The sequence below is a fragment of the Dreissena polymorpha genome, chromosome 10 (assembly GCF_020536995.1).
Source record: "Dreissena polymorpha isolate Duluth1 chromosome 10, UMN_Dpol_1.0, whole genome shotgun sequence".
Taxonomy (NCBI): domain Eukaryota; kingdom Metazoa; phylum Mollusca; class Bivalvia; order Myida; family Dreissenidae; genus Dreissena; species Dreissena polymorpha.
The window spans coordinates 23652148-23667284 of record NC_068364.1 but is presented as its reverse complement, the minus strand read 5'-3'; the positions used below and the strand labels follow the sequence as shown (position 1 = coordinate 23667284).

General features: G+C 37.3%; 1 protein-coding gene across 2 annotated transcripts in view; it reads right to left on the bottom strand.

The window, feature by feature from the left end:
• Positions 1-13194, bottom strand: part of LOC127848657 (calmodulin-like) — a 347495-nt gene extending 334301 nt beyond the window's left edge. Inside the window, exons 1-5 of one of the 2 annotated variants that reach the window (XM_052381237.1) lie at positions 12850-13194; positions 7396-7426; positions 6915-7058; positions 3976-4092; positions 1170-1283 (exon numbers count right to left, since the gene is read on the bottom strand). In XM_052381237.1, coding sequence (XP_052237197.1) covers positions 1170-1283; positions 3976-4092; positions 6915-7058; positions 7396-7426; positions 12850-12852 — 409 coding nt within the window. In that variant the 5' untranslated portion in view covers positions 12853-13194. The remainder of the gene's footprint in view (positions 1-1169; positions 1284-3975; positions 4093-6914; positions 7059-7395; positions 7427-12849) is intronic. The other variant, XM_052381238.1, reaches the window with a different exon arrangement.
• Positions 13195-15137: the final 1943 nt, after the last annotated feature.

Here is a 15137-nt window from a genome sequence, read left to right as displayed (position 1 = left end):
GCACCAATCGTACACTAACCCTGAAAGATGACAACCACAATGACGAAGCCAACAACGATGGCTGAACGTAACGATAACAATAGTTCTTTCTAACTGAATGCTGTCAACGGCAACGACCAACCTAATAGCGATGGGTCAATTAAACAAAAGCTAATGTACATTCACCTCGAATGTGCAAGCAAGTGATGCACAACTAATACGAAAACGATGGTATCACTAAAATGAATACTTTTTGACATCAATCCCGGAAGATTAAATGGATGAAACATCTGCCTGACAACCATATGGGCCGCGTTCTGGTAAAACCTTGCTTAAAGGGGCCTTTTCACAGATATTGGAAAGTAGTGAAGTTTGCCATTAGATGCTTTAAATTGATAAATGTAAACATTGGATCTAAAAAGCTCCAGTAAAAAAAACAAGAATACATTTAAGGAAAGAAAAAAAGTAACCCTCGACGGGGCTCGAACCACTGACCCCTGGAGTCCTGGAGTAAAATAGTAACGCTTAGACCACTCGACCATCAGTGCTCATACAATGACTGAAGTTTTGTATTCTTTATATAAGCAATCCTCGTAGTATCACAAAATATAACGACAACAACAGAACTCTCCAAATGATTTAGTCATTACGCGTTGCAACGCTTTATAATTTTCAGGGTTTTAAATCGTCAAAAGATGCACATAATTTATATTTTAGAATATGGTAAATGTTAAGTATTACTGTTTCCTTTCAAATATCATAACTACAACGAAAATTTGCGAATCTGAAACATTTTTTAATTTTTTTGTCAATTTACCAAAACGTGACAAGGCCCCTTTAATGCGGCCTGCGCAAGCTTATCTGGGACGACATTTTATGCACGTGCATTTAGCCTAGATTTACCGGACTAATGCTCGCACCATCTGACTCAATTTTGTAGGCACAAATGATATTAATATCCAACGTAATCCACGCATACATCCAGCGTCCAGATAAATCCAGATTTTCCACAAATGGGGAGTAGACTATACTGTGAATTAAGCTCTAACTTGACACTTCGTCAAAGTATTGTCTACTACCCATTTGTGGAAAATCTTGATTTATCTGGAAGCTGGATGTATGCGTGGATTACGTTGGATATTACTATCATTCGCGCCTACACAATTGCCAAGTGGCAAAGGCCGACTCACCCAGAAAGCTGACGACCCCGTCCCCATCTATATCGCATTCCCTCATCATTTCGTGGAATTGATCGTCCGTCAGTCTCTCCCCCAGTTGTTCCATCGCCTCCTTGAGCTCAGACGCTGCAACCACAAGGGCCCAGTATCATTAACATTCTCAAGTTTTGAGCTCAACATAAAATATAAATTTGAGTTCCCATTCAGCTAATTAAAGAATTCAAAATGTGTGTCACTTCACAAATAATCTCAATTCTCAGTTGTAGGAATATGAACATACTTCTCCTCAAAGTAAGAGTTGGGACAGGTTAAACCTAAATAAACTTATGTGCGCACTACATTGAGTAAGATGACAACATTCTTCTTAATACCTGTAATAAATAAATCTCAATGTTTTCAGAATATTGACTTAAGTATTTATATGAAACTAGGCCAAGGTGTAAGAGTACGCTACGAAACCTGAATCAAATATAAGTCGCGCTGTTAGAAAACCGGGCTTAATGGATGTGGATGGAAGTTTCGTCCCAGATATTAGTATGTGCATTCCACACAAGTTTATAAGAGAAGATACTCATCGTGTTGTTTTTCGTTTAGATGAAGTATATAACCCAGTTTAAGCGGAAAGTGCCGTCTCTAATGAGCCTGTGCGGACTGCACCGGCTAATGAGGGACGACACTTTCCGCTCATGCTTTAAAATCAGACGCTGCAGCCACATTAACCAGGTTCTTACGTGTAAACCACCAGTAATACATGCATACAACGCACGATTGAATGGTGTCCTGTTGTGTATGGTCAGTTTTGTTCGTATTTTGTATGCGTTACCTTGATTCAAGAGATAACGACGAGCCGTTTATTCAACAGTATTAAATAATTATATAATAATATGAGATTCGGTCCGGGAAAACAGTGCTCTTTGCATGCCCTAAAAAGTGTCGTCCCAGACTAGCATTTGCAGTCCATCCAGGCGAAACTTTCCGCCTTTATGGAAATATTTCGTTTCAAGGAAGTTTCTTCTAAACGAAATTTCATTTTAGGCGGAAAGTGTCCTCCCTGATTAGCCTATGATAACTGCTCAGGCTTATCTGGGAAGACACTTTACGCATATGCCTTAAGCCCTGTTTTACCAGAACGAGGCTCATATAGTAACACGGTCAATACTTTGCGGTTAATAAATGGTACTCAGCCCTGGTACACAGATTTTAAGTTATACATTAACCCTTTTATGCCTAGCGTCTAGAAAAAAGGCCTTGGCAAACAGCGTAGACCCAGATGAGACGCCGCATGATGCGTCGTCTCATCAGGGTCTTCGCTGTTTGCTTAACGGAATTTCTGTAAGAAATATTCTTCATATAGAAATAAATATACTAGACATCCCTAAATTTGGAAATAAATTGATCCAATTTTGAAGGATGGAAGAGTCCACTAGGCATAAATTGGTTAAATTTTCATAAAATGTATTATTCAACGAAACTCTTTTACAGTTATATTGCTATTGCTGTTGCATTCATTTGTTACGGATCATAACAACACACTTACGTTCTGGGTATTAGTACTACAGATTCACGTTGCTAGCTTTTGCATTTCGGTAGAAATCCAGACCAATCATATCCGGGATATATTTAAAATATGTTCTTAAGAAATTGTATCCATACCACTAATGCGTGTCAAAGCGTACTTGTTGGACATAATGTTGGAAAAGGTACGTTTAATTACGACGTTTAATACATGTATTGACCTGCCAAGATGGGCCGCTTTCAAAAATCAAACAAAACTTGAGGTTGTTGCAGTGATGACGAATGCCCCCATAGTCGCATGCATTTCATGTAGCAAGTTGCAATAATCGAAGACATTCAAAGCAAAACAAGGTTATAACTTCAGCAAGTTCTAACGTAGGGCCCTTATAAATACACGTGAGCGAGAGGACATCATGGGGAACAGAGCAGGCAAGTTTGAACCTCGTGCGTTGAAAAGTGCAGTAGTGCTTCGACGGTCAATTTTGTGTCCTCAGACTAACAGACGTAAGCTTAAACATACAAACGAGGATTCAGAACACTTCATTTGTTTCATTGTCTCTAACTCATAAATACAGTACACGATTGGTCGTTGTCGGCTCGGGTACTACTTAAAAGTATCCAGGGTACTCTTAAGTATACTACAAAATACACGGGGCACGGGAAATAAGCTTAAACGTACCCCCGATCATAATCCAAGGTACATTTTCGGCGTTGCTGTTTAACTCACCTTTTCAACTTAGGTGACCTTTGCAAGCGTCCAATGAAATCTTAATAAAAATTTCTGACAGTAGGCCAGAAACTTTTCGAATTAGAAAACGTGTAATCTACAAACAGTTATCACGTTTACATTAATATGTAATTCCAATGACTTTTTATTTGGTGAAGTATGGGGTATAAAAAGGGATACTACAGTAAGTTTTGCACCGATGTTAAATGCGTGTTCAGCATGGAACAATTTTATCTCTAATAAAAAGGCTAGAGGTGTAGAACAGTTTCACATTAAACTCTCGACATTATTACACTGTGAGTGTTCCCTTATATTTAGCAGATTGTCAGCGCCAGAGCATTTGTACTTAAAGCATTGTCCTTATATTTAGTAATTACTACCATATTGCATTCTGTGCAGTATATTTAAGATCATATAAGTATTGATTTCCCTATCCTGATATTCGTTTTGACCAAAATATTTTAATTGTTTTCGAATTTATCGTGCCACTGGTACGTTTGGAATATATCTAAGAGTATCCAAGGTACTTTGAAGAAGTACCTGAGCCGACATTAATCGGGCCTAACCAATGAATACCTTGAATAGTTCCATTGCCGTCTTTGTCAAAGTGATTGAATGCTGCTCTTAATTCATCCTCACTTGCCTTCTTTCCCATGGCTTTTATGAATTCCGGAAACTCAATTGTGCCATTACCTATAATAATAAAATGTTTTATTTAGCTTTGTTAAAGTAAAATTTTATCCCCCCCCCCCAACAATTCATGAACTAAGACAGTTTTTAAAACTAGCCTTTGTAGTTAGGCAAAAAACCACAACAACAAACCTACCAAACATTTATAAAAATGTTACCCAACATACGCGTTTCGTGGAAACTGGTATGTAATATTTATTATTTATCTGCCCAAATTCATTGTTTTGTACGAGTATTCATACATGTAATAATTTGGCATGTATTTTCGTCGAATGATACTTATGTTGGCGTTGTTTTGTGGTCAATCCCAAGCATGACAATGTATTATGCAAAAACCGAATAAAGTGTTTTGAAACCGGAGAATGGCATGCTATAAAACATTATGACAATTGAAAACACTTTAAACCGGAAGTATGGCAATTTTGTGAGCTACATCACCGCATAAGTGTCTGTGCCGGTCTTGGAAATTATAGGGACATAAAAATATTATGCAACAATAAAATTGAGTCGCGTTCTGACAAAACTGGTCATAATGCACGTGCGTAAAGGGTCGTCCCAGATTAACCTGTGCAGTCCGCACAGGCTAATCAGCGACGACACTTTCCGCCTACATTGGATTTTTGTTAAGAAGAGACTTCATTTAAACGAAAAAAAAGCGGAAAGTGTCGTCCCTGATTAGCCTGTGCGGACTGCAAAGGCTAATCTGGGACGACACTTTCCGCACATATATTATGCCCAGTTTTCTCAGAACACGACTCAATTACAGTTTGATGAGCAATGAACGATTGCCATTCCAGTCCACTTCTTACGCAGGAGTGATGCTATAGAACAAGTTGTAGAAATGACATGCAGGGCACGCCAACTAATGTAACTAATTGAATTGTATTTAGCCACATGAAGATATAATAACTTACCGGTTTATTCTCGTTTATCAATCTTTAAGTTCATCGTACCAAACACAAGACAGCAAGCATAAAGAGCTCTCCAACACTGACCTTAAACTTTTCGCTACTGTCAATTCATAATAATTTATGGGATATTAATGTTCGTAGATTTCCACGCAAATTCCTCATTTTTCGAAAATCAAAAATCCGCGAATTTACGTGTTGACATTTTTAACCACCAACTTTAACCCATATATGCCTAGTGGACTCCCCCATCCTCCTCAACTGGATCAATTTATTTCCAAAATTAGGGATGTTTAGTATATTTTTTATATATTAAGAATATTTCTTTCAGAAATTTCCTTTTAGCAAACAGCGAAAACCCTGATGAGACGCCGCATCATGCGGCGTCTCATCTGGGTCTACGCTGTTTGCCAAGGCCTTTTTTCTAGACGGTAGGCATAAATGGGTTAATGACGACGAATATAAATGAGCCGCGCTCTGTGAAAAGGGGGTTTAATGCACGTGCGTAAAGTGTCGTCACAGAAGTCCGCACAGGCTAATCAGGGACGACACTTTCCGCCTAAACTTGATTTTTGCTCAGAAGAGACTTTATTGAAACGAAAAATATCATAAAAGCACATGCATTAAACCCCATTTTCACAGAGCACGCTCAAATGAGACACGTTCTGAGAAAATAGGGCTTAATGCAAGTGCGTGAAGTGTCATCCCAGATTAGCCTGTGTAGTCCGCACAGGCTTATCAGGGACGACACTTTCCATCAAAACATGATTTTCGGTAAGGAGGGACTTCCTCGATACTAAAAATGCCATAAAAACGGAAAGGGTCGTCCCTGATTAGCCTGTGCGGACTGCACAGGTTAATCTGGGATGACACTTTACGCACATGCATTAAGCCCAGTTTTCTCAGAATAGGTCTCACATGACTTTACAATATACGCTTGAATAATGCTCTTTGTTAACAATCGGTTTTGTTCGTATACGTGTTTCCCACTATTAATGGCAACATACCAAGGCGTTAGTGGGATATATATTTTTCTATGTAACCCGATACGAGTACGAAAACAAATGCATTCATCTTAACAGTACACGCTCTGCTCTATATATTATATATGCGAGGTTATGTTAGCGACATTTGCAAAGTATGGAAATATTATACGCAGGTGTGTGGCAAATTATTTTCAATAAGAAGTATTGCTGTTAAATATGCCGAAATATGTCATTGTAATGGGATGGCAATACCGTCTGAGCCAATAACTTAGTTTAAAACTATATTTTACTTCGATTGCATCGAAAGCCTAAGGCTTATATGAAACGCTCTCGAGTCCGTTGCATGGGAAAATAACCAGTACTTGTTTATGTTTATGGTGTCTGTGCGGGATCTGAAGATCGCTCCCACCATGGGGATCGAACCCGTAGCCCCCCCGGTCGCTAGGCGGATACCATATCCACTACGCCTCGTCGAGCAGTTTACTTGTGCAGAGGTGTTGCACAATTTCGAGATGTATGGCAACGCAATGAGAAGAATAACGGCACTTTCTGGAGTCATGCAGATATAATATTTCGAGCATCCCCATGGAAAAAATGGGCTTAAAACATGCGCGTAAGGTGTCTCAATGCGATTCCATAATTCTGCACATTAAATCCAGAACATTAAATTTAATGTTAAATCGCATTAATTCACAATGGCCGTTGCGTAGTGGATATGGATATGGAGAGGTCGTTGGTTCGATCCTCACCGTGGGAGCGTTCTTTAGATCTCCCCCATAGACACCAAGTACTGGTTCTAGTCCCAGGAAACGGACTCGAGTACGTTTCAAATAAGCCTTAGGCTTTCGATTCAATCGAGCTTAAATAAAAAGGTATAAAACTAAAAAACAACAACACTAAAACTAAAACCAGAACAGAACGAGGCCTGTACCATCAGAGTCCATTTCGTTGATCATGTCCCTCAGCTCTTCCTTGGTCGGGTGCTGCCCGAGCTGCTTCATGACGGCGCCGAGCCATTCGGTGGGGATGCAGCCGTCGCCGTCGTGGGCGAACATGTTAAACGCCTTCTTAAACTCTGGGAAATATTTGTTGAATGATTTAATCCATTACCCATTATAAACGCATTTTGACCCATTTGAAATCCTTAAGAAAATCAAATTAAATTTAAGTCCTATCTTAGTATATTAAAGTTTGAAAGGCTTCGTTTCCAACCCTTAGATAATGATAAGTAGCAAACAGCAAAACACCTGAACAGACTGCGAGTCACAGATGTATTTTCTCTATTAAAACGTTGGGGCACACATATCTACAAATCGAAATACACATTCATATATCCCAAACAATTGATTCATTTGTAGAAAGCTCAATTTGCAAATCATTTCGAAATAAGCATAGCGATCATAAATCATTACCCTTCACTTGCTCTTCTGTTAGATGATCCGTCTGAAATATTATAAAGAACGAGGTATCAAATACGTGTATAGAAGCTTATCTGATTCTCTGCCATATAATTCGGGTCCCGTATTTACCAACCCATTCATAGACTTAGAATAAAACACTATACTTAAAACAAAAAAAGTCCACTGTTTGAACATATCAAAATTGAAACAGCTCTTGGATAATCTAATATAAGGAATATACATCATTCTTATACTTAAGTCTAAGAATTGCTGGGTTTAATACGACCCTGTCGAGTTTGCGCATATTGAGTTTCTGTTTTAAAATTCTATTTTTAACCCATTTATGCCTAGCGTCTAGAAAAAAGACCTTGGCAAACAGCGTAGACCCAGATGAGACGCCGCATTGCGGCGACCATCAGGGTTTGCGCTTTGCTTAAAGGAATTTCTGTAAGAAATATTCTAAATATAGAAATAAATATACTGGACATCCCTAATTTTGGAAATAAATTGATCCAATTTAGAAGGATGGGAGAGTCCACTAGTCATAAATGGGTTAAAGAAATATTTTCAACCGATCTATTGTGAACCCAAGCACCGAAGGCCTTGCAAATACAAAAAATCTTAATAACCCTTTTCACGGTCGTGACGAATACTTCCCATCGCCGCATGTCGTATTTATGTACCAACATGAAAATACTGATAGAAAATAATCAGGATGCAGGATCACGTGACTTTGTCGGGTTTCCAATGAAACGTTTATGGATGTAAACACACCGGTAAGTGTTTTTTTCCAATTAACTTTTAAAAACAATTTTTCATAAGAATTTTAACTAGTGCATACAAATTTTAACTAGTGCATACAAGACAGATTTTTCAGCTGCTTACGGCAATTTGTAATACACCCGAATTACTTTATTTAATAAGCCTGTGTTCTTTTCAGAAATGCCATGTGTTTTGCACGGTTATGCTTAACGCAACGTGAAATTTTGCCACCGATTTCAGACGCATTCAATGATTGATTCTTATACCTTAAGATATCGGCACAAACTGCAAGAAAAACTGTCTTTTATGCACTAAAGAGTTTTGCAAATGTAATACAATATCTTGAGATATTTGCAAAAAATAAAATCTTAACGCTGTGTTTTCATTTTTCAAACCCCTGAAAACCCCGATCATTCTGCACCCTGATTATGTTCAGTTGAATAAGTGACTTAAGAAATGTTTAACGTAGGATAATAAAACATTGTACAATTTCATGTCAAACTGAAAATAACACACACGTTTTAATTTCGTAAGTTGGAAGTTGACAGATAGAACCGACGCAAGATCGGAAGAACGGACGGGTGGTGTGCATGGTGAATCATCCAGCTCACCCCTTTCCGGAGATAAAATTACATGTATACAGCAAAATGCCTTTCGAGCTTACACTTGTAACAGTAAACTCATGCGAAAGACGACTTAAAAGAGTATTGTCAAAGGAAAAAGATTGTATTGCAACGAGAAGCATTGTCATGAGTTTCTTTGATTGTAGGAAGAATGTTATGCGGAGTTTCTGAAAAAAAAAATCGAAATGGAAATATAATTCGTTTCGTGTATCTATATGGTAATTTGTTTTTATGGGATTTTGAATATCGATGCTTTTATTTGAAAATTGCAAATTGAAAACCTCCATTAATCCTTCAGATTTATGGTTGAATGGTTGCGTCGGGATAAATGTTTAAATTGGGAATGTGAAGCTCGTCTGTTATGTTTTGATATCTGCATGCTACGTTTAGTTGTTGAAATAATCCATTAAATAATGTATTACATCTTTAATTAATGAATACCCCATGAAAACAACATGAAAACATAACATAGACTTGTATTCAAATATAAAAAATACATATACAAATAGTTTCTCTGATTTGCTTAAAACCGTTGAGTAGTTTAATTGTAATAAAACGAAAAAGATTTTTTTTATTACTATAACATAAAGCCTTCTTTCCTATTGTTTCATCCATTCATATAGATTCATCCACCCCCCTATTTTGGTAATTACGACATATTTCTGATAAAACTTAAGTTATTTATGCTAATTTAAAAAAATCGATAACATAGATGTTGTATTTTGGTTCAAAACATGTGAATTTTGTTTTGTTTTTTAGGGAAAAATTAAATTTGGGTAAAAATTAAGTAAAATCGGCTACCCATGCTGTGTAAATACCAATAATTCTGAAAATATTCACGTTTTAACAGTATTTTTGTGTTTATTAGTCTATAAGAATGTTTATTTAGTGACTTATATCCAAATTACTTAAAAAGTTTTATGTTTTCCTATAAAAATGTTGACTGAACAGATTGATAGAAAAGATACCAACAAATCAGTGTTGCTAGGGTGCCCACCTTGAATTGGCCTGTTATTAAGGAAATACCTGCGGTTTAAATTATTTTGCCATTGTTTTGTGGGGGAAGATATTAAATGTTTAATTAAATGTCTCACTTGTGCTGAAAATCTCAATTTCACTCTTAAGTGGTCGAACATACAGGAAAAGAGGCTACATTATTATACTACGAGTTTAGTGTTAATTTACATGTATATGTTTTGTTAATAACTCTGGACCAAGTATGAGATTGGGAGATCCTCGAAACCGGTTTAAGCCCCCAAATCTTTGCATTGGCCGGTCCAAGGCGGTGCCCTCAGTTACAACAAAACATCAACAGGAGATGATTCTTATAACTGGATGCAGAGTCACGTGACTTTATGGGGTTCACAAATGGATATTAATGGATGTAAACACACCGGAAAGTGGTGCTTTTTCAAATACCTTTTTAAAACATTTTTAAATAATTGCACGATTTTTTCACGCGTATTTCAATAAATTGAGATATTTGCAAAAATAAAGTTCCTAACGATGTGTTTTCATTCTGTCCAGCCCGTGTGTAAACCCCGTTGATTTTCCTGCACCCTGATAGTAGCATTTGGCCCTTTATCTATGGCAAGGAACTAATTGTTTAACAGTATGACACAAAATACATATAATATACATGCTATACCATTTTTTTTAAACACACAATCATTAATACAACATATTCACTAGAAATAAAGGTCTCAAGTTAGTTCATCAATACGAAACATATCAAATTTTTCAGAAGTGGAAGAGGAACCTTATCAATCTGGATATATATATATATTTATACGGTTCCTCTTCCACTCATATATTTTTTTTATATTTGATTTCAATTTATTGAACACACACGGCCGTTAATCACGCGCGCTACCTCTTTTTTGAGATGCATTAATAAATGAGCCAATTCAACTTCCGTGGTGGCGCTCAGGTCCGGATTTTTGTAATTTCATGGATAATTTCACAGGGTGATTAGATTTCATATGTTTTTTTTTCAACATATTTTGATTAGTTTTCAAATCGGGCATGAAGTGTGATTCAGCGAAGATTAATTCATCCAAAAATGTACAGAAACATACATTCTCACCCATTTAAAAACGTGAGAACCTTTATAATTTGTGGCATGGTGGAGTTTTCAAAAGCATTTCGATGAGCCTTTCCTGTGTGACGAGCAAATGTTCACCCAATTAAATTCATAACGGCATCAAACGATTGCGTACAACATTCATTAGATGATGCATGCAAACACATATTGGCTTCTTGCCGACGTAGTAGACAATTTTGCATTTTTCCAAAAGAGATGGAGCCAATGCTTAGGAGATGGCGCTTATGATAGGAGGTGGCGCCAATGCATGATGTATCAATTAACAGTCGTATCGCAATGACATTACCACAGGACGTACATTTGGTAGATAACGTAATTGTTAAAAAAAAATAATTTCAACGTACATGCGAAGGCCCAAATCTTTAAAGAACATAAACACAATCTATCATCAATAAGATGCTGTTTGTTTTAATATATAAAGTGATCAACTCAATTAAGAAGTCACCAACATGAATAAAACATATTGTACAATATTCATGTATACCAAAAAAATTGTTATACTCAATAAAACCAATAACTGAATGTTCAACATTATCAAAATAATTCATCGACAGCAATATGTGTATACAGTATGAAATAAATACAAGATAATACTTCTTCGTGAAACGATGATTTGTTGCCCTTAATCCAAATGCTTAATATACTTAATATGTTGTTTTTCCCACTTTCAACTCCAACAAATGAAGATAGCTCGGTATTTTCCGTTAACGTTTTTGTATAATACATGTTAAATGTTGTTATCTTACAAAGACGAACTTTTCAATCCATCAAGACATTATTAGGTCGCCGTGGTGTAATGGATATGGTGTCCGCCTAGCGACCGGGAGGTCACGGGTTCGATCCCCACCGTGGGAGCGTTCTTTAGATCTCCCTAAAGACACCAAGTACTGGTTCTAGGCCCAGGAAACGGACTCGAGAGCATTTATATAAGCCTAAGGCTTTCGATGCAATCGAGCTAAAATTTATAGGTTTAAACTATGACATTATTAGAAAACTTCTTTTTCTAATTAAAATCGCACGCAACTCAAATGCGCAACTTACAAAAAATAATCTAAGTCCAGTAAACATAATAGAAACCACAACATAAAATATTTCACTTTCAATAGATATACATGTGCATTTGCGCCACCTCCTAATCTGAGAGCCATCTCCTTGGCATTGGTTCCATATCTTTATTACAAATGCAAATTTATCTTTTAAATCGGCTAGAAGCCGGTGGTTTTGCGCACGCATAAACTTTTGCAGGTTCAACGCAATCGTTTTATGTAATTTAATTGATTAAGCGATTTAATTGACTTGGAATTTGCTCGTATCACAGGCAAAAGACATCATTTTGTTTTTACGAATTCTACCATGCCACATCTTATAAAGGTCCTAACGTTTCCAAATGGGTTGTAATTGTACGTTTCTGTACATGTTAAGATATATTTTTAATCGTTGAATCGCACTTTTTAAAAATAGCGCGAAATGTGTTGAAAAAACATTTTAAACTTATCACCACCCTGTAAAATTATCCGTTTAATTTCAAAACATCCGGTCCTTAGCGCCACCTCGGAAGAAGCATTGGCTCATTTATTAATGCAACTAAAAACGAGGCGGTGCGCGTGATTAGCGGCATTGTCACAGTACCGTTTAGTCGTAGCCTCGTCACAATTTATAGAAAAAATGTCAAGATACTGCCTATAATATCAGCCTTGCTCAGACGCAACGGGGCTTAGTGCATGTGCGTAAAGTGTCCTCCCATATTAGGCGGGCTAATCAGGAACGACACTATTCGCTTTTATGAAAGTTAATTAAGAAAGTCTCTTCTAAGCGAAAATCAAGTTTAGGCGGAAAGTGTCCCTGAATATCCTGTGAAGAACTCACAGGCTTATCTAGGACGACACTTTACGCACATTCATTAAACACCGTTTTCCCAAAGCGAGGTTCATGAGATAATGACATAAATCGTAAAATACACGTAAACAGTTAACATACCATTCTCCCTGATGTTGTAACTTTGCCCTGTATAAATTTCCTGGTTCGGATTTAAATAAACACACTTGCAAGTAAATTGCTAAATATCCACAGATAACACACTTGCAAAAAAAAGCTGATAACACACAGCGTTTCAGGTTACAAGGTTACAATTGATCGTCCTAAAGCAAAAACTTGCAAAAATCGCGTTTAACACATTTTCGAATTGCAAAAGCAAAGCTAGTTTAAACGCTATGCATCAGTGCTCACGACGTATGTGTTTTCATGGTGAAGTGATATTGCTCTATTTTCCACTCGGGCATATAGATACGCATGTCACATGACATGATGAACGTACAAGTACTCTATAAATAAGTGAAAGCCATTGAGCAAGTGCACGTTCTAATCTCAACTATTAAAGCGACCTTTTCGCGTTTTGGTAAAGTGAGAACATTGTAAAAAATTGTTTCAAATTTGCAATTTTTCGTTGTAGTTATGATTTTTGTGAGGAAACAGTAATACTGAACATTTACCATGCTCTAAAATATCCATTATATGCATCTTTTGACGATTTAAAAATCTGAAAATTATAAAGCGCTGCAACGCGAAACGATTGAATAATTTGGAGAGTTCTGATGTTGTCATTATATATTGTGACACTGCGATAATTGCTTAAATAAAGAACAAAATACAACACTCAAAGTATTAGCACGGATGGCCGAATGGTCTAAGCGTTAAACTTTTACTTCAGGGGTCAGCGGTTCGAGCCCAGAAGAGGGTTACCTTTTTTATTTGATTGTATTCGTATTTTTTTACTGTAGCTTGTTATATCCAATGTTTACATTTATCAATATAATGCATTTAATGACAAACTTCAATAGATGCCAAAATCTGTGAAAAGGTCCCTTTAAAGGCCTTACAATCCTAAATGTATAAGTTAGAAAACTATTAAAGGTACTACAGTACTTAACGATAAACAGACAACCCTTTAGCGTAAACTACGTTAACTAGCGTCTAATAGGTGAGAAAAGACTATCCAGTCTTACAAGTAAATGTAAGAGCACATGGTTATACTCGCTCTGCGATAGTACGATGGCGACACTGCGATAGTACGATGGCGACAAAGCGACAACGCAATAGAACGATGGCGAAAATGCGATAGTCATCGTACTGTCGTCATCGTATTATCGCATTGTCGCCCTCGTACTATCGTACTGTCGCCATCGTATTGTTGCACTGTCGCATTGTCGTCACAGAACTGTCGCATTATCGCATTGTCGCCATCTGACTATCGCACTGTCACCATCGTATTGTCGCACTGTCGTCATCGTATTATCGCAATATCGCATTGTCGCATTGTCGCCAGCGTACTATCGCATTGTCAACTATCGCCTTTCGGTACACAAACGATTCTTATTGCAGAAACAAAATATATGACTTTATAAAGATGTACTTTAAAAGAGGTTACATTTATAATGAAATCAAATTCTTATTTAAATGCGATGGTACGATGACGAGAGTACGATAACGCGATAGTACAATGGCGACATATGACTATCGCATTGTCGCCATCGTAGTGTCGCACTGTCGCATTGTCGTCATCGTACTGTCGTATTGTTGCATTGTCGCCATCGTACTATCGCACTGTCGCCATCGGAATATCGCTTTGTCGCTATTGTACTATCGCACTATCGCATTGTCGCCCTCTGTATTTTAATGTGTAACCACGATGGCCGTAACGGTATTCCGTACCAGGATCTATTGGACTACTTATATTCTATCAAGAGAGCATACTCCTGTTTGGGATGGGTTAAAACTTGTCATAACATGGTCTTATTGTGTTACTTAATTTAACAATTTATCAATTTATTGACCTATGCTCTATCGCAGTGCCTATGGTCTCATAGAGACACTTTAAACGGATTAAACCATTTTTGTTTATAAAAGATCTTGAGAAAGCTTACATCTGCAGAGTTGATCAAACTTCTCGTACCTCTTTGTCGCTTGGAGGCACCATACCCACTACACTTGGAGAACGCTCTCAGAACGGAGATGTCTGGATCTGGATCTATGCATGTATGTTTCAGAGCCTTTCAGCGTTGTCGAAACGGGAGAGAGGGTGGTTAATCCCACTGTAGGACAGTTGGCCTAATGCTGTCAATTGTTTGAGCGTACACAACATTATCTTCAGCTGTTTGAGCGTGCACTACATTACCTTAAACTGTTTGAGCGTGCTCTACATTATCTTCAACTGTTTGAGCGTGCACTACCGTACATTATCTTCAGCTGTTTGAGCGTACACTACATTA